The sequence below is a fragment of the Haemorhous mexicanus genome, chromosome 27 (assembly GCF_027477595.1).
Source record: "Haemorhous mexicanus isolate bHaeMex1 chromosome 27, bHaeMex1.pri, whole genome shotgun sequence".
NCBI lineage: Eukaryota > Metazoa > Chordata > Aves > Passeriformes > Fringillidae > Haemorhous > Haemorhous mexicanus.
Window position 1 is genome coordinate 5,626,187 of NC_082367.1, and position 23,630 is coordinate 5,649,816.

At 53.3% G+C, this 23,630-nt stretch overlaps 3 protein-coding genes across 4 annotated transcripts; all 3 read left to right on the top strand.

The window, feature by feature from the left end:
* Positions 1 to 1,631: 1,631 nt before the first annotated feature.
* RPL11 (ribosomal protein L11) lies at positions 1,632 to 4,591 on the top strand. Its single transcript, XM_059868537.1, has 6 exons — positions 1,632 to 1,707; positions 2,094 to 2,244; positions 2,592 to 2,698; positions 3,050 to 3,181; positions 3,542 to 3,652; positions 4,516 to 4,591. Exons 1-6 carry the CDS (start codon positions 1,702 to 1,704, stop codon positions 4,543 to 4,545), a joined length of 537 nt encoding a protein of 178 aa, XP_059724520.1. The 5' UTR covers positions 1,632 to 1,701; the 3' UTR covers positions 4,546 to 4,591.
* Positions 4,592 to 6,013: 1,422 nt separating this feature from the next.
* On the top strand, positions 6,014 to 18,518 carry ELOA (elongin A). 2 transcript variants are annotated; one of them, XM_059868525.1, is made up of 11 exons: positions 6,014 to 6,284; positions 11,151 to 11,207; positions 11,816 to 11,934; positions 12,724 to 13,936; positions 14,729 to 14,843; positions 15,167 to 15,322; positions 15,688 to 15,785; positions 16,465 to 16,645; positions 17,076 to 17,187; positions 17,425 to 17,576; positions 18,084 to 18,518. In XM_059868525.1, exons 1-11 carry the CDS (start codon positions 6,027 to 6,029, stop codon positions 18,143 to 18,145), a joined length of 2,523 nt encoding a protein of 840 aa, XP_059724508.1. In that variant the 5' UTR covers positions 6,014 to 6,026; the 3' UTR covers positions 18,146 to 18,518. The 2 variants fall into 2 exon arrangements, with proteins under 2 accessions (XP_059724508.1, XP_059724509.1); XM_059868526.1 differs by having other exon boundaries at positions 15,170 to 15,322.
* Positions 18,519 to 21,435: 2,917 nt separating this feature from the next.
* PITHD1 (PITH domain containing 1) lies at positions 21,436 to 23,614 on the top strand. The gene is made up of 6 exons (XM_059868536.1): positions 21,436 to 21,647; positions 22,321 to 22,364; positions 22,475 to 22,552; positions 22,710 to 22,814; positions 23,131 to 23,239; positions 23,330 to 23,614. The coding sequence occupies exons 1-6, from the start codon at positions 21,465 to 21,467 to the stop codon at positions 23,429 to 23,431; spliced, it is 621 nt and encodes a 206-aa protein (XP_059724519.1). The 5' UTR covers positions 21,436 to 21,464; the 3' UTR covers positions 23,432 to 23,614.
* Positions 23,615 to 23,630: the final 16 nt, after the last annotated feature.

A 23,630-nucleotide genomic window follows, 5' to 3' on the forward strand; every position in this document is an offset into this window, starting at 1 on the left:
GGACACTGGGGCTTGGAGCAGCCTGTGACAGTGGAGGTGTCCCTGCCATGGCAGGGGTGGCACTGGAGGGGCTTTCAGGTCCCTCCCAAGCCAAAGCACCCCACCATTCTCTGATTCTCTGTGTCTGGAGTCGAGCAAAGCTCTTTGCTGCTGGCAGGAGTCAGGAGCAGAGGATGGGGTGAGCTCACACCATCGAGTGCCACAGTGGGGTGGTCACACAAAGGGAAGGGTGACACCCCTGAGCTCTGTTCTGTCCCCCAGCATCCCCAGAGTGGCTGGAACAATTCCTCCTCCCTCTCTGCAGCCCTCAGCCTCTGTGCCTGATCTCGGCCACAGGCAGACCATGCAGGCTGGGCAAAGGAGGGCCCTGCTGTGGAGAGGGGAGGGGGCCCAGCACCCCCAGCCCCCTGTGCCCGCGGGGAGCAGCCCTGCAGCACAGCCAGATCCCACAGGGGATCCATGGATTGCTGGGAGCTGGAAGCCAGCCCAGCCTGCAGCTATTTCCAGCAAAGCTCTTGGATGAAGGAAATCCATAATGAAGCAGCAATGTTACTTTTTAACCAGAGGCTTTTCACACCCTCTGCACGGAGACTCCTGACACTTTTTTTCTCTCCTTAATGAGACAAGCTGATAATTCATTTATCCTTCATCCCTGCTTAGAAGCAACTGGGGCAAAAAATAATTGATGGCATTAGAGAGCTCGGGCTGGCAGCCCTGATCACAGCCTTGGGGAGGCAGGGAAAGGGGATAAACAGGGAAAGCCTTGAGCTGGTGCCATCCTCACGGAGTGTGAGCCTCATTGAAGGCATTTTCTGCTCAGGATGTGGCCACTGAAGAGAAGCTTGGACTTCAAAGTGGTGTGAGTTTGGGCTGCCCACTTCCCAGAGAAGCTGAGTGCAGCAGGGAATGGGCTGCCATGCTCCCAAATGGTACAAAAAGAGGATCCAGATCCCAGACAGAGCTCTTGAAACCCACCAACACTTTCCTGGAAGAGTAAAGTGAAACTGGACTGCGCTCCCAGGTCTGCTTCAAGGAATCTGGGTCTGTGAGGGTGTGAGAGGCACTGATAACCACACTCACTAAGAGCTGCTCCAATATTGTGTACAGCATCTCCCACCAAAGCTGCTATTGGGGATTTTGGGTGAGAACAGCCAATGAATTAAATTGTATTAAACTATAACTGCTCTGGGGATCTGAGCCTGCCTTCCCCTGATCCTTGTTCCAAGGGAGAATGAACTTTGTTTTGGATTTTCGCTAAGTCATGTCTATCCTAAGTCAAGAAGTCTTAATTCTTCTTTTTCTGTTTTCTTGGTTACATGCTGTGCAAGTGAGGGGTTCCCAAAAGAACCCGAAAGGGAGTGTAGCTGGGACTGTAGCTGATCCCAAAGGGATATCCCACAGAGGGAAAGTCATTACCAGTACAGAAATTGGGGTTCAGGAAGGGTTCTGGCATCAACCAGGCTGGTGAACCACTGCACTGCGCATCGCATGTTTGGGTTGCTTCTTCCTCTCTCGGTTAATTGTAATTACAGTTAATATTTACAGTAATTACTATATTTGGCTTTGTTTTCGATAATGAGCATTAATTAGCGGAGGTTGCCATGGCAACCCGGCCCTCCGCCCGCCAGGGGGCGCCGCCGCTCCGCGCGCTCCCACAATTCCCCGCGGCCGCGCCCCGCCCGCCTCTTCCCCGCCTCCATCATGGCGGTGAGTGCCGGAGCCGCGGGCCGGGACCGGGCCGGGCCCTCTCCATCCGCCTCCATCCGCGCTCGGCGGGGCTCGCCTGGGCGCGGCCCGTGCGGGCGGGAGCGGGGAAGGCCGGCGGGAGAGGCACGGGGGCGGGATGGGCGCGGAGGAGCCGGTGGGGCGCTCCGGGGGAGCGGCTGCCGTGACAGGCCGCGGCCCGCCCGGTGGCGGCGGCGCTCCAGAAGGGGCCGCGGCGCCGGGGTTCGGGCCCGACGGGGAGTGGGGCGCGGTATCCGCCTACGGAAGCCTTTCTCCGGACCCCCGGCGAAGCGTCCTGGGGCTGCCGGAGCGAGCGGCGCGCCGTGCCCCGGACAGCCCCGGTTACCCCCGGTGTGGTCTCTCCGCAGCAAGACCAAGGTGAGAAGGAGAACCCGATGCGGGAGCTGCGGATCCGCAAACTCTGCCTCAACATCTGCGTCGGGGAGAGCGGGGATCGGCTCACCCGCGCCGCCAAGGTGCTGGAGCAGCTCACGGGGCAGACCCCAGTGTTCTCCAAAGGTGAGCGGCTGCGGAGGGGCCCTGGCTGTTCCCTCGGCTGTTTTCCGTCCTTTCCTGTGGGTGCGGTGGCAGCGCGGTTCCCAAAAAAGGGCTCCTTGGCAGAGCCCGGCTCGAGAGAGCTGCTGGAGAATTGGGGGGCTTCAATATTCAGGGACTCGTGCGCGTTTGTGTCGTTTTAGTTCTGTCTCCAAACTCAGGCTGCTGCTTTGCCAGCATCCCTAAAGACGGAACGTGGGGTTGCCTCGATTCTTTGTAATTCCCTGAATTTTTTGGGTGTTGAGAAGCTCCAGGTCCCCCGGGTGGGAATTCTCTGGCTGTCCTCTAAGTGTAACTGTTGCTGCCCACAGCCCGATACACGGTGAGGTCCTTCGGGATCAGGAGAAACGAGAAAATCGCTGTTCACTGCACGGTTCGCGGGGCCAAAGCAGAGGAAATTCTGGAGAAGGGGTTGAAGGTGAGGATTTTGGGCTGGATCTTTGGTTTGTGGAAGAACAGAACTCTTCCTTTCTGACTGAAGGGGTGTGTGCTCTGAAATGTGGTACCTGATCTAGGTACAGGTCAGATGCACGGGATGAAGTGTTCACACTGTTTACCTGGGTGCTGCTTCAGTCTTACTTAAGAACTAATTGGTGCAGCACCTGATTTCTTTCGGGGTTTTGTCTTTGCTGCTGGGATTTGGAAGTAAAATTTTTGGGATAAAGACTCAGTAGCTTGTGAGTGAGTTGGGGGTCTGGTAGCTGTGGGCAGGAGTTTTAATTCTGCTTCCAGTCAGGAACAAAATAACGACCAAGAACCAATGTTTCAGGTGCGAGAATACGAGTTGAGGAAAAACAACTTCTCAGACACGGGGAACTTTGGCTTTGGAATCCAGGAACACATCGATCTGGGCATTAAATATGATCCCAGTATCGGGATCTACGGCCTGGATTTCTACGTGGTGAGTATTCCCTGTTTGCTGGGCTTGGGGAAGGCTCCAGAAGGAGCCTGGAATGAGCACTGGCTCCCATGGACTTGCTGGAAAATAACTTTGGGTTTTGTTGACATTTTTCTAATCTGAGATTCCCAGAGCCATAAAATCCCTGATTTATGACAAATCACACAAAGCCTCTTCAGAAGCAAATCTTGTTGCTCTGACAGCAACTCCTGGGATAACCCAGAAACAGCAGGGCTGGTTTTGGGGAGGGAGAGAGCAGCAAGGCGTCACTGATGAGGAAACCCCAGGCTTCCCTCCTGGAAAACTGCTTAGTTTAGGAAAACAGTGCCAGGATGAAGCAGTGCTGTTGGCTTTGTCCTGCAGGTGCTGGGCAGGCCGGGTTTCAGCATTGCTGACAAGAAACGCAGGACTGGCAACATCGGGGCCAAGCACAGGATTGGGAAGGAGGAAGCCATGCGCTGGTTCCAGCAGAAGGTACAGTCCATCTCCAGTTTGTATCCCAGGAGTATCCCAAGAGTATCCCAAGGAGCAGCAGAATGCCTCCTGGAAAGGCTGGAGCAAATCACTGGGCAGATCTTGAGGAGTGCTGAAATTGTGGATTTTTGTTGCCCCAGAGCAGTAGAAGCTGCTGCTACTGAATAGAAACGTTTGTGCTTTTTTGGGTGTGCTGAACTGAGAGAGCAGCTCTTGGCAGGAGAGCTGGGAGGAATGGCCAGCTCCTGTGTGGCTCCCACAGTTTTTGGAGTTTGTGGATCATGAGTGAGGAGGCAGGGTTAGGATTTGTTGGTGTGACACAGCTCCAGGCTCAGCTGGCCACTTGGAGGATGGAGAGATCCACAAATCAAACAAAATTTTGGGCTTATCTGTCCATATAATGAATGGGAGCTGCTGAAAGCTGGGGTGGAAATCTCAGAGGTGGGGTACTGTTGGTAGTTTCTTGGGGGTTCTTTTTTGATAAAAAGTGTGGAGTCTGCCTGGACCTACACAGGTCACACCCTGTGCAGGGAGGTCTCTGCCTGATCTTGCTGAATTCCTGTTTCTCCCATCCTGCCTGGTTGTGTTTAATGTGGCACAGTTGCCCTCAGGGCCCAGATTTTGGGCTGCTCAGACCAGCCCGTGGAGGGTGTGGCTGCTTGTTCCAGGGATCTTATCTGAGCACAGCCCCTTGGACATCCCAGCACAGCACAGAGGCAGCTGGCTGCAGGAAAACTGCTCTTCCACATCTGTGTTGGCTTGGAATGACTCTGGTGGCTCAAGTTTTCTGTATAGCAGCACTGTACTTTTACCTGATGGTGATTTCTCACTTGTTTGTTTTTTTTTTTCTTTTCCCCTCACAGTATGATGGCATCATCCTTCCTGGTAAATGAGCAGTTCCTGTTGCCAGAGAAGTAAATAAATTTTTGTAACCTCTAACTTGTGTTGTGAATTTTGTGGGGAGGCTGATGGGAGTGAGGGTTCCTTCTCCTTCACTATTACGGTTTGGCTTCTTTTTTCCCCTTTTTGTATTTTGCAATCCATGCTACAATCCAGTGCTGCAGTGGGGAGAAAAGCTCTTCTGTCCTTCTGGATCTGCATTCCTTGCTTAAGCTTTGAGATGGAGATGGAGACAGCTCAGGGGACAATTTCCTAGCTCCCAAAGTTTGTAGTGACCCCAAACATCAGTGTGCCTCCTTAGCCAGCTGTCCCACTCCTCCGAGCTCAGTGTCCTTCCTGCAGGAGGGTTCAGTCAGAGCCTGAGTCACAGCCAGCCTAGAAAACTACCTGGGCACTGCAGCTCCAGGCACTCCATTGCTGCTAATAATTCCTCCAGCCCCGTTTTAGAAAGCAACAAAGACTTTTTTCCCAATTTTCCATTATTCAGAAGCTCCCGGCCCCACACAAGGTCTCTGCTTGTCCTGCCAGGTGTGTCCCAGCTCTCTGTGACTCACCCACAGGCTGGGGCTGCTCTTACCTTGCTCTCAGACAGGTTTGTCCAGGGGGAAGCTCTGCCCAGCACCAGGATTTGCAGGTTGAGGCACAGAGACCCTCAGCTTTCCCCATACAACATCCTCCTCCCAGCCAGCTGACTGCTCTTAGCACTTCTACACTTCCAGCAGCCTTTTGGGGTGCTGTGAGGTCAGCCACTCTCGCTGAGTCCCAGGGGCACAGAAAGGGCTGGGCCCAGGTCCAGACTGAGACCTGGAATGGGCTGGACTCAGGTCCGGGCTCAGCTGAGACAGCTGCCAACAATCCCACAGAAAAGCAGCCATTGGGAGGCAACAGGAATAGGTGTGAAGTGACATTGTGTCGGAAAAAATGTGTCCAGTTCTGGGCTCCTCAGGTAAGAACGACCAGGAGCTGCTGGAGTGGGTCTAAAAGAGGGAACAAAGATGATTAAAGGACTGGAGCATCTCTCTGATGATCAGAGACTGTGGGAGCTGGGCCTGGTCAGGGTGGAGGAGGGAAGGCTGAGAGGGGACCCCATAAACCCATTAAATATTCCCAAGGGCTGTCAGAGGGTGGTGCCAGGCTCTGTTCAGGGACAGGACGAGGAGCAATGGCCATAAAATAAAACACACCGAATTCCACCTCAACCTGAGGAAGAACTTCTTGCCATGAGGGTGGCAGAGCCCTGGAACAGCTGCCCAAGGAGGGCTGGAGTCCCCCTCTGTGGGGACATCCCAAACCCACCTGGACGTGTCTCTGTGCCACCTGGTGCCCCTGCCTGGGCAGGGGGTTGAACTGGACGATCTCCGGAGTCCCTTCCAACCGCAGCTCCTCGGGGACGGTGCGACAGCCCCTCCTGAGGGCGGAGCTGGCAGAGCCGCGGGGCCGCGCTCCCCTCAGCGCGGCGCTGCCAGCACTCAAGATGGCGCCGCTGCCAGCCCCCAACATGGCGCCCGCCGCTCTCTGCCCTCACCCGCCATGGCCGAGGCCGCGCTGCGCTGCTTCCGCTTCCTGCCCGCAGCCAAGATGGCGGCGGCGGAGGGGCAGCACCGTGGGCCCGGCGGCCGCTGAAGCCGCTTCCGCCGCCGCCGGCTCTCCAGCAGTAAAAATGGCGGAGTCGGTGCTGGAAGTTGTGGGCCGGCTCCAGGCGCGGCTGGCGGGCAGCGCCGAGCCCAAGAAGGTGATGGGGGCTGCCTCAGCCCGCCGGGGTCCCAGCGGTGGGGACGGGGGTGGGGAGTGCGCGGTCGGGGCGCGGGGCAGGGCCTCCCTCCGCCGGGGCTTCCCCTGCGGGCAGCTCCGTGCCCGGCCGGGGCCGCTCTGCGTGGGCTGTGACGTGCGGACTGCCTGGAGCTCGTGCCCGGCTCGCAGGCCCTGAGGGTCCCGTTGCGGCGGGCCGGTGTCCTTTGTGGGGTGCCCCCGTGGCAGTGGTGGGCAGGCATCCCTTTTTAGGGTCCCCCTGTGGCAGCATTGGGGTGGTGGCAGGGGTCCCGTGGCAGGTCCTTCCACGACAGTGGCAGGCAGGGGTCCCGCGTGGGGTCCCCCCGTGGCAGTGGCGGGCAGGGGTCCCCTTTGGGATGTCCCTTGGCAGTGGCGGGCCGGGGTCCCTTTTGGGGTGTCCCTTGGCAGTGGCGGGCCGGGGTCCCTTTTGGGGTGTCCCTTGGCAGTGGCGGGCCGGGGTCCCTTTTGGGGTCTCCCTTGGCAGTGGCGGGGTGGGGTCCGTTTTGGGGTGCCCCGTGGCCGGGCTGGGGCCCGGCTGGGCAGACGGGCAGCGGAGAACTCTCCGGAAGAGCCTTGCCCCGGTGACGTGTTGGGTGGCGGAGCGGCGGCGCCGTGTGAGCCCACGCAGGGAGGCACCGCCGCGGGGCTGGGGGCACACGGCTCCTTCTCCTGTCGCCTCTGTTCCCTCTGGCCTTGGGGGACTCCCTTGGCTCTTCTTGCCCCTCTCCGCGAGGGAATGTGCCCGCTGCCAAAATGTTCTGCCCGCAGCAGCTGCCGTGCTGCCCCGACCTGCCTCGGGCTCGCTGTGTTCGGTGACATTCAGCTGGTGACAGTGACTGTCCGGCTGGGCACCAGAGCTGGTTTTTCTAGTGAGATTAGGAATTCTGGTTGAACTCGGCATGCTGTTACTCTATTCTCCTGTTTGAAAGGGGGAGCATCTGTTGGGAGTATTCACACGTGTTCGGTTCACGTTTTGTGTAATTCAGGTGAAAGAGGAGGCAGGCAGGGCTGTGCAGCTGCTCCGTGCTGGGCTGAGTCTGTTTCACCGAAACAAACACCTGCAGAACTCGCTTCCCAAGATCTCCCACCACCCAGGAGGAGGAGGAGAGGATGCTGGAGTGCTGACCCTTTGAAATGGGAACCCCTGCAGGAGCTCCAGCCTGGCTGGGGGTGATGCAATGGGATCTGGTTACTCTTCTCACCCTCTCAGCCAGGACCAGAGCAGGGTTTAACTGGTGGAGCTCCAAATGGAGTTGAGGGACTGCCAAGGAGTCCGATCCAGGGGGTCTGAGCTTCCTGGTGCTGAGATCATGGGCAAGACTGGTAATATTGTTTCAGCACTCTGTGCACAGAGAATTGTTGCAGCACTCTGTGCACAGAGCTCCTGTTCCCTGCCCCTTGTGTGAGCTCAGAGCAAGAGCTGCTGGTGTGTTTCTGGAGCACTGCAAGCCCCGGGCAGTGTTTGCACAGCCCAGCTCTTTCTCCAGTGACCTCGTGGTGTGAAGTCGTTTCTTGCTCTGTTGATCCTGGGCGGTTTTGCAAGGGCAGGCAGAGGAGGTAAAGCGGGGTAATGACTTGAAAAGCTCTTTTCTTCCCCAGCAGAAAGGCCCTGTGACCTATATTCTTTATTTCTCATACTTTTCCAACCATATCCTCGGAAGCATTAGTGGTTTAAAGCCTGAATTTAGTTGCCATTGCATTGTCTTGATGGATCTGGTGAGGATCTCCCTGTTGAAGAAATTTTACTCCATCATCAGGACAAATCCCCAGCATCCCTGGGTGCTGCCCACCCTTACACCATTTCCAGTCCTCACTTTTCTTGTCTGGTCCTTTCAAAATATTTTATCAGGAATGTGAAAGAATAATATTTGTCCAGTATCATGCACAACTCACTGCCTTGCTGAGAGGTGTAAAGTGTTGTTATTCCTGGTTTCCAGTGAAAACTGGGCTGCTGGCATGGAACAGCACGAGTGAAATCTTGGACAGTGCTGTCATGGTTTGGAAAATGTCCTTTTTATCCAGCAGAGGAGGTACAAGTTCTGCTCCAGGGCTATGGGAAGAAAGAGGAGAAGGAAAACATGAGCAAGAGCCATCTTCATGAAGGCCAGGCTGTGCTGGAGCCACTTGATATTAGTGTGTGTTTTGATGTTGTAACGGTCTGGCTGCGTTCTTTCAGGGAAAGAAAATGATCCACCCATGTCCAACAGGACTTGATTGGAGTTGGAACTCAGTTTTATGGGTTGTGTCTTGATTGACTGAAGCCCTGCCCTGTTCTGGGGTGTTTTAGAAGAACTTTGTTGTGTGTGTCTCACAAGACACAAACCTGGTGTTTTCTGTCTCCCACCTGGTCGCCTTTTCCTCGCAGGATTTGTATGATCTTGGTTATTTCCAAGATGAGCTGCCAGATTTAGAATCCCAGGATTGTTACAGGTTGGAAAAGACCTCCAGGATCAAGTCCAACCTTTGATTGAACCCTTCCATATCAGCTGAGTTCCACATTGAGTTGTTTCTTGAACACGTCCAGGGATGGGGACTCCTTCCAATGCCTGACCACCTTTCTGTGAAGAAATTCTTCCTGTTGTCCAAAATTCCTCCTGATGTCCCTGTAAGCCCCAGTGGGATGAACTCCATCAGCTTATTTCCAAAGGAAATAAAGTTTAGTAAGAGTTTTTAAGCCTCACTGCATCAAAGTTGTCTCACTTGGTGCATCTCATGCACAAGGATCTGTGTTCCATGGAGGAAGTGACTACAGTGGCTGTGGAATAACTCAGCTCCTCGTGAGACGTGTTCTGGATCAAGTGTGTGGCTGCCCTGGTCTCCAACCACACTGAGAACAGCATTCCCATTGAGAGCAGCACTTCTCTTCCTGGAATTCAGCCCTGAAGGCAGCAAATAACTAAAGAGCAAACAGAACTGTGGGAGATGCTACAGTGGGGTGTAGCTAGAAAATATTTAGGGACACCAGAACGAGTTCTCCTTTGGTTCTTACTCTCACAGTGGGGTTTTGTAAGCTCTGAAGAAACCTGTCTATGAATTTAATTAGCTAACAGAGATGCTGTTGCTTTAATATTGTCCTGGTTTACTCTTTTCCTATCTAGTACAAAAATCCATCCTTCTTTCCCTTCCTGTCCCCTTTGCACACACAAGTCCAAACTCCTTTATTACCAATCCCTGAAGGATTTTGGCCTTCCCAGAGGGATCCTGACCTCTGAACTGTGGCAGGCAGTCTGAGGAGAGGCAGCAGAGTTGGCCTCTGTCTCTGCTGCCTTTGGTTTGATGGCTTCAGTTGCCAGTGCACTTGTTGAGCAGCTGTGCTGGCAAGGCAACAGCAGCCACTCTTGGTATCAGTGTTTCACTCTACTAAACCAAGAAAACCGAAACCTTCTGTCACAGTTATTAGGTCCTAAATATAAAGGAGTGGTTTCTAGTGAACAGAAGTTGTGGTTTTGCTTATGTCAGAGGAACCCTTCTCTGGGTGTCGAGGAGTGTTTCCTCTCTGAAAGCAAGAGGGCTCCTCAAACAGGTTCAAGGAACTCCTTTCCCTCCAGAGGAAGGAGACCTGCAAACCTGTCTGCTCCTTGCACGGTGGCCGTGGGGGTGACTGGGTGTCAGCTCAGGCTGCCAGTGCTCATTTGAGCACGAGCACAGTGCTTTAAAGAGAAGATCTTCTGGATCAGGGGCAGCCCTTTGTATGGCATATAGCATAGGAGTGCTGAGCACAGCCCGGGCTGTATAGGGGCTATAATAATGGGAATGCTGATGAGGCTGGACTGTGGCTATAGCTGAGCTGTGGGAAATGATGTGAGGGGCAACAGTGCTGTCAGATGTGTTCTACCATGTACTGTAGCTACAGAGCCAACAGACATCGTGGTGAGGCCATGTCCCAAACCACCTGGCTGGCAGAGGTACAGGAACATCCCCTTCATTTAAAACCCCACAATCAGTAGGGTTGGGAAAGTCCTCCAGGATATCATTGTGTCCAACCTGTGACTGATCCCCACCTTGCCAGCCAGCCCAGAGCCCTGTGTCTGGTCAATCCTTCAACACCTCCGGGCATGGTGACTCCACCACCTCCCTGGGCAGTCCATTCTCATGCCTGGCCACCCTTTCCTGATGAAGTTTCTCCTGGTGTCCAGCCTGAAACTCACCTGGTGCAGCTTGAGGCTGTTTCTTCTTGCCCGACTCCTCCAGCTCCTCCTTGGAGAGGGCTCCTTGTCCCACCCTGTCCCATGGAGCAGCTGAAGTTGCAGAACCTTGCTTGGGTTGTGTGGAGGAAAAAACACTTCTCTGGTGTTTGGTGAAGGGAAGAGAAAAGAGTGGAGCAAGAGGGAGGGAATTTGGGAGGGATCAGGTGTTGTTTTAGCACCTGATAGAAGAGAGCCTGTTGGCTCTCTGGCCTGTGGAGACACAGGTTCCCCTCTTAGGTCTTTAAGAGCATCTCGAAATCTTCCTTCCCCTTTTTATTGCCAAGGGGTTTGATTCCACCACCACCTTCTGAGAGGCTTCCAAGTCCTTTCTTTCCTCTTGCTGTGTGTTTCTGTTCCCAGTGCTTTAAGCCAGATGGAAGCTGCAGTCCCGTGTGAAGCAAACGTTAATATTTGGGTGTGTTACAAGACTTTCTGGTGGGTTCTTGTGGGCAGAGATGAGATTTTTTTGCAGTTGGCCCTCTTGTTCAGCTTCTCAGGAGCTTTTTTGGAGCGAGACAGCAGCTGTCAGCCACTTGGATCTTCCTAACAAGCTCTTAGGCAGTGCAGCATTTTCTTCCTCCCCAGTCCCCGTCTGTGGTTCTGTGTGACAACTCTGAACCCTTCTCCTCTTGTCTCCACAGCTGCTGAAGAGTCTGAAGAGGCTGTCAGAGTTACCCATCACAGTTGACATTCTCGTGGTAAGAGCTGTGAAATCTCTGGGGCTTTTCCTCGTGTCTGTGGAGTCAGGGAGGGCTGTTTTCCATGAAGTGCTGTTTTCCCTGGAACAGGGTGTGTTGCCTGGGCCACCTGCTCCAGCCCAGTGACACAGGCGTGATAAGGTTCTGCAAGTGCCTGGCACAGGGAAGGAGCATGCCAGGGCAGGTGGGAAGCCATGGAGGACAGTTTGTCACGCTCAGTTCTCCCAAAAGCTTAACACCTGACTGGGATATGAGAGTTGGAGCAGATCCCAGCAATAACAAGTCAGCAGGAAATGAGGAAGTGCTAATCCTTACAGTTTTTAATAGCTTCTGTCTTCAGACTTGCCAGCTTTCATGGTAAATACTGACTTGGGTTATTAATACAAATAATTAGTGTTTGTCTAAGGTAGAATTAACCTTTGATTTACATGTAGTGAGTGATATAAAGCAGCTGAAGACATAATAAAAGTGATATCTTTGCTGTTAGATTAAGGAACTTTCTCCCTCACAGCAGCAGGGAGTGTGTTGATTTCATTGACTCTTTAGGGAGTTTAGCATGGGGGAGAATTCCTGTTTTGCTAAGATGGATTCGTGGCTCTCTCCTGAAGGAGACAGGAGTTGGGAAGACTGTGAACAGCCTGAGGAAACATGAGCTGGTGGGAGACTTTGCCAAGGACCTGGTGGCCAGGTGGAAGAAGCTGGTGCCGGTGGCGCAGGAGGCAGAGCGGTGAGCGAGCCCCATGGATGAGCTTTGGGAATGTTTTCTCAGTGGATAGTTCAAACCTCTCTGGCCAAGGCTCTGGAAAAACTTGTAAAACCAATATGTGAACTCTGCCTGGGGGTTTTGCCTTGTTTTGGCAGAAACTTCCTGCCTTTGCTGGCTCTGGAGTGTTGGGATGATGACAGCTGCAGTTTCATGTGGAAGTTGGGGCCAACTTTCAAGAATTTGCAGTTTGATGACGAGATTAACAGGAGATGCCAAAAAAGTGCCCTTAATAAAGCAAAAGATGCAATCTGCTTGCTTCCCATTTTATGATTCTGAAGGCAGCAAGTTTTTAGGCCCAAGTAAATAGAAAGAATGCTTTCATGAGCCAGAATCCTATGGAAACTGGAAGTTATTGCTAGCAGACATGTAGCAGTAACAAAGCTGTGTTGAACCCAGCAGAGATCAAATGAATTTGAGTGATAAAGGCCAGTTATTAATGGGAATTTAAAGGAGTGGTATTCCCACGTGTTGAACTGGGGAACATTTCCCGCAGCATCACACAGTCAAGAGTGTGTAGGCACAGACAAGGTTCTGTCTCTAGTTCTAATAAAAATGTAATTCTTGCACTAGAAATGCAATTTTTCAATCCCTGATTGTTGCTGTTCCTTAGAGATTTAGTAGGATTTTTGCCACAGAGCTACCAAATACAACCTTGGTCTCCCATGAGAGGTGTTCCAGTCCAGGGAATGGCTCTTTTCATTCATGTTGGGCAGTATGAGTGTAACTCCTTTTGGTTTCTTCACCCTTCAGAAATAACCTGGACTCTGAAGACCGTGACTATGAGAGGAGCAGCTCGAGCAAAAGGCATCAGGAATCCTCCCTCAGAGAGGATGAGGAGGCTGATCAGGAATATTCAGAACCCTTCCAGCCTTCTTGCAGCCAGTCCTATAGCCCAGATCATAGGGAAAAGAAGTCCAAAAGGTATCCTAGGCCTGAGAGAGCCTATGAGACTTACAGCTATAGCAGCCACCAGGGGAAGGGTTGGGGCAGATCCTCCCCGGTGCTCTCTTCAGACCAGGAGTACTCGGACTGTGGGCAAGCTGTGTCACCTGAGCCCAGTGAGAGCCCTCAGGATGTGGACACAGACCCTTATGCCTCTGAGGAGCAGGAAGAACCAGCACTATTCCCTAGGAAAGCCAGTAAAGGGCACAGCTTCCAGGAGAAGCTCGGGGCAAGCCGGGAGCGCGGCTCCGGCGATTTCTGCGACAAAGGGAACACGAGTCGGAGCAAAGAGCACAAATCCTCGCACAAGAAGCAGCGACTCGATGGCAGAGGGGATGACAGGACCTCTGCCTTCAGCCCTGAGAGGTTGCACAAGGCTTCCTTTAAAGAGCAGCTCCGAGAATCCCCCGTGGCAGCGGCCGGCAAGGAGAAGCAGAGGATGTCAGAGGGCAGCAAAAAGGAGAAGAATCGGGAAAGCGGCGCCTCCAGGAGGGAGAAGTCACACTCGCTGCCACACTCGGGGGAATCTTTGGACAACCATGTCAAGAAGCAAAAGCATCGGGACTCTGAGAAGAGCAAATTGGAAAAGTCCAAGCAGAGCCTGGAGAGCTCTAACTCAGAGAAACGGAAAGCTGAGAGTGACTCAGGCAATAGGATCAAGGAAAAGGGGGGTTCTGGGAGCTTAAAGTCTGCGGAGGGGAAGCGCAAAATCTCCGACGTGGACAAAAAATCAGTGGGTTTTTCCTCAAATTCTGGGGAGGGGGAAGCAGAGGATGAGTTTGAACAACCTACAATGTCGTTTGAGTCATATCTCAGCTATGACCAGCCCCAGAAAAAGAAAAAGAAAGTGGTCAAACCCTCGGCTGGGTCAGCTGGGGACAAAGACCGAGGGCACAGCAAACAGAATGGATCCAAAGCCAGTACCAACAGCTCGAGCTCCAGTCAGAAAAGTCCAAGCCACAAGAGAACAAGTGAGAAAAAGGCAGAGAAGAAAACTCCAGAGCCTCCTAAACCAAAGAGGGTAAGGTTTGGTAAGAAAGAATATCTGTGGATGTGAGCTTAGAATCCAGCCCAGTTTGTAGTGCATCTCCTGCTAAAGAGGTTCCCATGTCTCCCCTCTCAAGTATTTATGCTTCTCTAAAATGGACCTTTTTTAGTGGCCAGAAATGGGAGAACTGGTGGTACAAGGCAGCTCATTCCAGAAGACAAATCTTCTTTTGTGAAAGCCTGGAAAATGAGCAATATTTCTGTGCAGATCCTTTGTCACATGGGTGCCAGGGTTTGGTGTATAAATAGGGACTAATATGTAAAATCTTTACTGTTTCATCTTTTTACTCAACTTAGAAACACTTGGCTCTTCACACAGTGGTTTTTATAAGGTTTTACTTACAAATCCTGCTTTGCCATTCATTCTAATAAGTGCTTCATAAAACTCCCTATCAAAGTTTTCAGTTTCCCTCAGTTTCTGAGGTTCCCTTCTCCTCCACCATGCAAAATTTTTTGCAGGAAGAGGAGAAGAGGCAGAACTGGTAAATGAGTGTTTGAGATCAAGGAAATGCTTCTGCTTGTCCTGAATAGGTTAAAAACATGGATGGCTCTTTCTGGAAGGTGCTGAATGATTCAGATCCCAAATTTCAGTTTCTTCCTATTGGCAGCCACCCCCTGAGGTTGTTCCCTGGTGCAAACTGAGCAGCATTGAGTGGTTTATTATAAATATACAAAAAACCCCACAGTTCAGTGCTGTTTGTACACTGGTGGAATGTCACATTCTGCTGTATTCCTGTCTTATTCCATGTCCATCCTCTCCTTCCAGATAATTTTAGATGTGGTCCCGACGTTACCAGACATCCCCCTGCCCCCCATCCAGGCCAATTATCGTCCTCTTCCCTCCATCGAGTCCATCACCTGCTCCCAGACAAAAAGGAAAGGTATGTTGGGCAGGAAAATGGGTCTGGAATGAGTCAGATTGTGGGAGAGAGCAGGGGTGGGTTCAAGTCTTTCTGGTGGGGTCTGCCAAGGGCAGAGGTTTCAGATAAAAAAGCAGCTGCTCCATCAGAAGAATCCTTCACTGATGCTTCTTCGGGGCTCAGGCTTTGGGCTTGCCCTTCCTGAACTCTGCAGGCCTCCTGGAGAAGACTTTGCCCTTCAGGTCACTTCTGGGTGACTCCAATTTGTGCCTCTTGTGCCGTTTATCAGGACAGGCTCTTCCTTTTCTCTGTCCCCTCCTCACTGCAATGGTTTCCCTCCACAGCAGTGTCCTCGCCAGTGGAGGAGAGCGAAGCTGGTTTCACAGGCCGCCGGTTAAATTCCAAAATGCAGGTGTACTCTGGCTCCAAAACTGCCTACCTCCCAAAGATGATGTCCCTGTACCAGCAGTGTATCAGGGTCCTCAGTAACAACATCGACTGTAAGTACCTGTCCTTGTCTCAGAGTCACTGTGCACTGAAATTTTGGCAACTTGGTACAGACCCCAGCAGTTCCCCCTTGTTACAAATATGGGATAAATCCCACTGGAAGCCCAGGTGCTGCAGGGATTAGCACCTAGAATGCTTTCAAGTGGTGCTAAAGCACTGGAAATTATGGCAAGTGGAGCTTGCACAAATATTTCTCAACTTGGAGATATTAGTGCCTGAGGTTCCATTCTCCTCCACTCATCCTGAATGGTATTGAGCAACATTGCAGTTTTTTCACTGTGTTTCAAGGTGTCAAGCCCTTTCCTTGGCAAGGAAGGAGCAGGATAATTAATACCTTGTGCTTCTTGCTTCTCTCTAGCAATCTATGAAGTGGGTGGTGTCCCTTTCTCCGTGCTGGAGCCCGTGTTGGAGAGGTGCACCCCGGAGCAGCTGTATCGCATCGAGGAATGTAACCATGTGAGTGCCTTGGCCTGGGACAAGGGATGTGATGTGCAGGGCTGTCCTCACCTCTGAGAGCAGAATGGCAAACAAAGCCTTTTCATTGCAAGAGGTGGCTTTTGCCAATCCTGAGTTCCTGGCATTGCAGTGATGTATGGGTTTCCTTGAGCTAGGTCTCACAACCTCCTGGAGATTTATATTTATATGTTGCACCTAAGATAGCTCAGCTATCTTAGAAGGCATAAAATTAGTAGGATGGCTGCTGTGATAGTGTTGGAAACAGAAAAGTTTTAATAAAAGGCAAAATAACAAAACTCTTTACAGAGAAAAACCAAGCCAGGTGTAAGAGGTTCTTGCTCTTGGTAAACACCTCACAAAAACAATTAGTTTCTTTGTTCTCTTCTTTTTCTAATAAATTGCTTAAGTGGGACTTTTTGGCTCTTGTCCAGTTGGCTATCTTAAAGTTTGAGGTGAAGTCCCCCTGGTCCTATGAGGTGTCTTTTCACCTAATCGAGAAGAGAAACTTCTGAGCTTTTTCCTTTTTAAGGAGACAAAAGATGGTTTTGTCACTCCCTCAACAGAGAACACATTCCTACATTGCAGCACACGGCCCTGCTGGAATTCCACCAGCACTGAGCTGGTGCTGAGGGAAAGGAGGAGTCAGGAGGGATCCCAGCTCTGTGTGGGTTTGTTTCAGGTGCTGGTGGAGGACACGGATCAGCTGTGGCACAACCACTGCCTGCGAGACTTCAAGAACGAGAAGCCCGAGGAGTTCGAGTCGTGGCGGGAGATGTACCTGCGGCTGCACGACGCGCGCGAGCAGCGCCTGCTCATGCTGGCACGCAACATCGGCTCTGCCCACGCCAACAAACCCAAAGGTGGGGCTGGGGGAGCCCTTTTTGGGTTAACACCAGTCCAGTTTAGGAGCTGCTTAGATCTGTGTGCTCCCTTGCTTTGTGGTTTAGCGGCGTCTTGGTTTCATCCGTGATGGTGTTGATGCAGCTCAGTATTTTACAGGAATGATGAGCAGGCTCCTGTTCCATGTGGCTTCTCCATGCTGGCATGGAAGAGAACCAGGGTGGGGGGAAACATTTCTGGGTTTTGGGTGAACATAATGAGAAATGCTGAGCTGATCAGTCTGATTTCTCACTGCAAGAGGTCCAGACCTTAGGAAGGAGACTGTCACAATTTATTTGGAATGGACCGACTGGGGAGAGGTGGATGAAGTGTCAGTAGTAAGACAAGCAGTGAGGAGCCTCCTTTACAGCCAGCTGGATGTAAGTGATGTTTCCCTCTGGCCTCTTGCAGGGAGAGTGGCCAAGATGGCATTTGTGAACTCTGCAGTGAAGCCCCCTCGGGATGTTCGGAGGAGACAGGAGAAGTTTGGAACTGGAGGCCCTCTTCTGCCAGAGAAGACCAAGTGAGTATTTCTCTGTAGCACTTGCTGCTCAGGGCCTCCTGAAGCTCAGGAGAGGATAATGTGTGTCTGGGAGCTCCTTTTGCAGGGAAACTTGTAACTGTAACTGCCTGGGAAGTGCAGCGATCCGGGTCACTGCTGGTTCCACCTTGTATCAGCCCAAACATGCTTTGTGTCTGTAGAACTGCCTCAAAGCACGGTGAATCCTTTATGGCAATGCCTGTCCTGTGTCTGTTCCAGAATAAAACCAGTCCTGTACACATCCAGCAAAAGCCACGCTCGGGCCAGTGACGAGCAGTCCTACGATGGGCCCAGCACCAGCAGTGCCCACTCGGTCCCGTCTTCAGGTAGCACCTTCTCCTCCTACGACCCCAGGAAACCCCCTGTGAAGAGTAAGTACAGCCTTCAGCACATCCCTCTGGCCTCTTAGAGCTTCTCCTCCACAAACAGCTGCTTCTGCTGGGGGAGAATTCCAGGCTGTGCAGGAGGGTTGATGGTGGTGTCTCTCCTCTCACTCTGTTCAAACTTGTTGCATGAGAACAGCAAAGGGAAACATCTGATTCACCCACTCAGAGCTGACTGGATCAGCCTGTGCTGATGGTACCAGTGAGGCAGGACCTCTGCCTGCCCTCCTGCTGCCCTGTGTCTGTCAGCTCTTTGGATTTGGAGTGCAGCTCTCTCAGGAGGGTTTAGCCAGGGATCTGTGTTGGTGCAGTGCAGAAAGCAGTGCCTTCTCCTCAGTCTGTGACCTAAAAACTCTGCTGGGCCCCGCTCAAACACTCGTGTCTACCAGGGCTGCAGCTTCCAACTGCTCTCAGCTCTTCTTCTCAGCTTTTCCTTTCATGTAGGGGCTTTTTTGTTTGATTCAGAGGTGGTTTGTTTTTCTTTCTCTTTTGCAGAAATTGCACCAATGATGGCAAAGACTATCAAAGCTTTCAAAAACAGGTTCTCTCGGAGATAAGTTTGCAGTGCTGAGCTGGGCCTTTCTCTCTTGGGGAGGAGTGGCACTGGAGGGGGAGAAGGCACACCCAAACAGCCCTTCCTTATCTTTGAACTCTTTGGAGGCTGCAGCTGCTGGGAGAAGCTTTGATCTGCACAAGATGACGGCACAGTATTTTATCTTTTATTTCTGGTCCCTTTCTCAGTGTCAAGCCCCCCTCTTTTACCCCCTGTCCCCAACATTCTGTTTCTGGCTTTGTCATCCCTTGAAAGAAGGGTGTACAGAATCTCCTGACACAGGAAAATGTGAAATCTTGGCACCTGCTGAGAATGGAAGATCCAGAGACTTATTTACTATTTAACCTCTTAATAAATTATAAAATGGTTTTAATTAATATTTTGCCCCTCTACCCTGTTGTATTATTTATGTTGCTCCCAGTAGTCCCTCCTCTCCCAACCCAGTCCTGGGGTCAGCCTTGGTGACTCGAGCTGGAATCCATCTGAGTGGACACTGGGTGTCACAGGAGCCTTTCCTGTCATCTGGTACCTGCTGGGCCCAAAGTCTCACCTGGAGACTCTGGGACAGGTAGGACCAGTGGCCCAGCCACTTGCCAGTCCTTTGGCAAGTGCATCCAGCCCTGAGGCTTTGCTCCCTGCTCGTGTGTGTCAATAAAATCTGAGCTCTTGACCCTCTCTGTGCTGTTGCTGTAGATCCTGTACAGGTGCTTTTGTGGTCCTGCAGGGATGCCAAGAGCTTTTGGGGACGTTTCCTCTGCTGCTGTTGTCTTCTGCTGGCTACTGGGAATGAAACTGCCAGGGATTTGGGAGAACTTTTACTGTGTATCAAGTCAGATTTTAACTTTTTATCTGGAGAGAGACTGGGGACTTTGCAATGGAAAACAGTTTTTAAATACCAGTGAAGGCATTGTTTGCCTCTTTTAATGGGAAGCAGGAAGGAATTCTTCTGTCTTGTTTTCTGTGTGGAATTGCAAAGGATTTATTTCCAGTTGGGAAGCTGGTGCCTAAATCCTGTCTTTTCCCTGTATGTTTTGCTCTGTCCCTTCTTTGAAAAAATTCAAGGATTTTGGTCTTTGAACCTGAAACCACTTGAATGAGGTTGAAGGGAAGTGAGCAAGGGAATGTGGCTGTTGTAACACGTGTGTCCTTCAGAGCAGGAGTTCCAAAGGCTCCCCTGTACCTGCTGTGTGAGGAGCTGGAGCTCAGGAAGGAGAAAGGACTGGATGGGGCTGCCGGGGGTGTCAGGGAGTGCCCTGGAGCCCCTGGAGAGGTCAGAGCCCTGCTGAGGGTGTGGGGGTGGCAGCTGGGCTCACCAGGGCTGGACACAGCCAGGAGCTGTGCTGTGCTGCTGGAAAGGTTTCTGCTTGTGGGCTGTGTCTGGGGAAGGTTTTGTCTGCCCCAAAGGGAACCCCAGGGGTGCTGCAAGCACAGGATGGGGCTGGGGAGACCCTAGGCCTCTCTGGGAGGGCTCTGGGGTCTGACTGGGTCGGGGAGGGATTCTCCTGTTCCAAGCCATATTTGCTGCCCTAGGACTTTGCTGTCTGGGTGGTAGTGGATGCTGTTGTTGTTGGCAGCTCCTGAGAAGCTCTGCTGCTGGCTTTCCGTGGCTGCCAAATCCCAAACCGGTGGAGTTGTCTGTGTGCACTGACCGGGGGAAACCTTGCTGTGAAGGGTCCTCCCTGGAGGGCTCTAGAAAAATCCCTGTTTTGCTTCTGGCTTCTTTTGGGTCGTTAGTTTCTTTCCTTTTTTTTCCACCTCCTTCAAAAGGCATGTCTTTCTTTAAAACCATTCTGAACACCTGTCTCCTGTTTATTTGGTCTGTTCTTTGTTTAGTTTGGAATTCTTGGAAAAATGTTCTCAGACTCTCATGTGCTGTAAGTTTGTTACAGTCCCAGATGCTTTAATGTTCCCGTGCAGCATTTCAGTGTGCGTTGTGCTGTAAAATAATGGCTCCTTACTCTCCTGTGTTTTTGCTGTATTTAATTTCGCTGTATTTTTAATTAGATAACAATATATTCTCTTCTGCTGACCGTTGTGCTACTGTTTATTTCTCCTCTGTACTCGGGGTAGGGGCAGAGGGGAGGGAAGCAGAGCCTGGCCTTGTTCAGACACGATGGAGCTTTGAGCAAAGGATCTGGGCAATGCCCATGAGCGATTCTGGGCACTGCTAAACTGCCAATTAATTGATCTCCCAGCTCTGCACTCAGCTGTGGGTATGGCCCAGGCATTGCTGTTCTGGGGAGATCTCCTTCCCTCTCAGAGCTCCCCCTTTGCTCCAGGCTTTGCCAGCCGTGTCCGTGTTCTGTTTGTGGCATTGCAGGGAGGTGACACTGGCGTCACTCTGCTCTCACGGGGGCGATGCCAGCCCCTCGCCCTTCCCTTCCTTTTGCTCGGGCACTAAATCCAGCCTGGGGAGAGGCGGGCACCGGCCCTCAGCTGGGAGCAGAGCAGGGATATTTACCTGGGGGACACACTAGGCAAAGTCTGGGATCAAAGTGCTCCTCTCCGGGCTCGGGCTGTGACACTGTGCGGTTGTTCTGTGCTCCACCACACGCTGAAGGTGGAGCAGAGCTGCCTCTTTCCCTTCCCACCCCATCCCTGCAGGATGAGTAACGGCAGGAGGAAGAGGAGGAGGGGGAGTGACTCGGACTCGTATTTGTATTTTGGTCCCAAACTGTGTATATATACAATTTTCTATGTTCCTTTTTTTGTGGTAACTAAGATGAATATTTTAATTAGATAAGTTATATGAAAAAAGAGGAGAATCATGTCTCAATAAAAGCCGAACACTGGACTGTGGCTGCTCGTTCTTTCCTGACACTGACAACGAATGTTAAACACACCACGGGGAAACTCCGTGCCTCCTCGGAGGGTGATGCTCCGGTATCCCGCCCGGTATCCCGGCGGGGGTGCTGCACCCGTTCCTGCGCTGTTTGGAACAATCCCCGCGGATAATACCCCCGGAGCCTTTGTGGGAAAGAAGCTTCGCCATTCCTCGGGCGGGGCGGGACCACCGGGACCCCTCCCCGGGACCACCAGGACCCCTCCCCGGGAGCAGCGGGCGGTTCACGGGCTCAGCACGTGCAGAACCAGACCACGCCCTATATGGGCGTGGTTACAACAAAACTGACCAATCACCGGTTTACGTGGGCGTGGTTGTGAGCACAAGGGCGTATCCAATTAATAGATGATGTGACGTCAGGGAGATGGGCGTGCCCTATGAGCACTATGGGCGTGGTTTATGTGACACGGGGGCGTGTCCTCGCTGCGGTGTGGGCGTGTCTCGCCGCCGCGCATGCGCGCTGGGCAGTACCGGCTCGGCCATGGCGCACGGGCACGGGCCCGGCCGGTGCCGCTGCTGCGGGGAGGAGGCGGCGGAGCGCGGCGCGGCCTGGGGGCTCTACCTGCGCATCGACCGGCAGCGCCTGCAGTGCCTCAACGAGCGCCGCGAGGGCTCCGGAGCCACCGTGTTCCGCCCCTGGGAGGAGCGCGGGGACCGCTCGCAGGTGGGGCCGGGAGCGGCGCCGGGACCGGGGCGGGCAGCAGGGCACGGAGGGGATCCTGCCCTCGGCTCGGCCCCAGGGAGGCACAGCTGAGCGCGGTGTCCGGGCCTGGGCTTCTCAGGCCGGGAGGAGCTGCTGGCGGGGGTCCAGTGGAGGCCACAAAGATGGTTTGGGGGTCTGGAGCATCGCCCTGATGAGGGGAGGCTGCGGGAGCTGGACCTGGTTATTCTGGGGGAAGGAAGGCTGAGAGGGCATCCTATAAAGCCATAAAATATCCCCAGGGGTGTCAGAGTACGGTGCCAGGCTCTGTTCAGGGACAGGACGAGGAGCAATGGCCATAAAATAAAACACAACGAGTTCCACCTCAACCTGAGGAAGAACTTCTTGCCATGAGGGTGGCAGAGCCCTGGAACAGCTGCCCAAGGAGGGCTGGAGTTCCCCTCTGTGGGGCCATCCCAAACCCACCTGGACGTGTCCCTGTGCCACCTGCTGATCCTGCTTGGGCAGGGGTTGGGCTGGGACATCTCCAGAGGTCCCTTCCAATCCTAAACATTCTGGGATTCTCTGAGCAAGGGAATCAGGGCCCCCTGAACCCCGCTGGGGTGATCCCTCCAGCTGTCCCCACCATCCCCTGCAGACCCTGGGCCAGCCCTGACCTGCACTTCTCTGTCCCCAGTTCGTGGAAAGCGATGATGATGAGGAGCTGCTCTTTAACATCCCGTGAGTTCCATCCCCTGGCACCATCCTGGCTGCTGCCAGGGCTCCTTCCCCTCCCCTGGGGCTGCCTGGAGAGCACAGGGGTGAGCACCCTGCTCCATGTGTCTGGGCAGGTTCACAGGCAGTGTGAAGTTGAAAGGAGTCATTGTGATGGGCGAGGATGATGGGACACACCCGGCTGAGATGAGGCTGTGAGTAACACCAGCTCTCCCTCCTCACAGGGGCTGGGGGCTCTGAACACACCATAAATCCATTTCTTTGTGGAGAAGAAGCTGGGCAGTGTTAATGGATGCAATCCAATTAGCTGACCTGCTGTTAATAACTGCCTGTGTCTCCTTGTCCTGCCAGGTTCAGGAACATTCCTCACATGTCCTTTGATGACACAGCCAAGGAGCCAGAGCAGACGTTCAGCCTGAGCCGGGATCCCCTGGGACAGCTGGAATATCCCACCAAGTACGAGCCATTCCCTGGGGGCTGCTCCTGCCTGCCACAGGAGCTCTGCCACATTTAGGGCAGGGGCAGCACAGGGCAGTGCCTCACAGCTGCCCACGGGAGGATTTATCCTCCCCAGCTCTGTCCTGCCCTCTGAAACCTCCTGCCCAGAGCCTGGGGCAGGAATTCCTGGGCTGCAGCATCATCCTGGTGTCCTGTCCCCCCTCATGGTGTGAGGGAACCCCCCCTGCTGGGATCAGGGGGGTCTGCTCGTGCTGTGGGAGCCTGGGGAGCTGCAGGAGCAGCAGCTCTGGTCTCAGGGTGTGTTTTCCTCCAGAATTGCCCGTTTCTCCAACGTTTACCACCTCTCCATGCACTTCCCAAAGAACTTCGGAGCCGAGACAACCAAGATTTTTTACATAGGCCTGAAAGGGGAGTGGACAGAGGTGAGTGAGAGCAGAGAGAGGGGCTGGGATCCTGCTGTTCCCTGCGGGATCCTGCTTTTCCCGGGTTCAAAACGTCCCATCTCCACCCAGGCTCATCGCCACGAGGTCACCATCTGCAACTACGAAGCCTCGGCGAACCCGGCCGACCACAAGCTGGAACAGATCACCCCCCAGACTCACTTCATCTCCTAACGGGAGCCCGCCCGGGGCAGGAACGGCTTCCCGGAGCACCGGAGCAGCTCCACGGCTGTGGGACAGACACGGCGGCGCGGTGCGAGACGGCCCGGGGGCGGCGGGGCCGCTCTGGAGGCTCCACGGAGCCGTGTGCGGGGCCGGTACCGGCTGTGACTGACAATAAACACGCTGCGGTGCCGAGCTGTGCGCTGTCCCT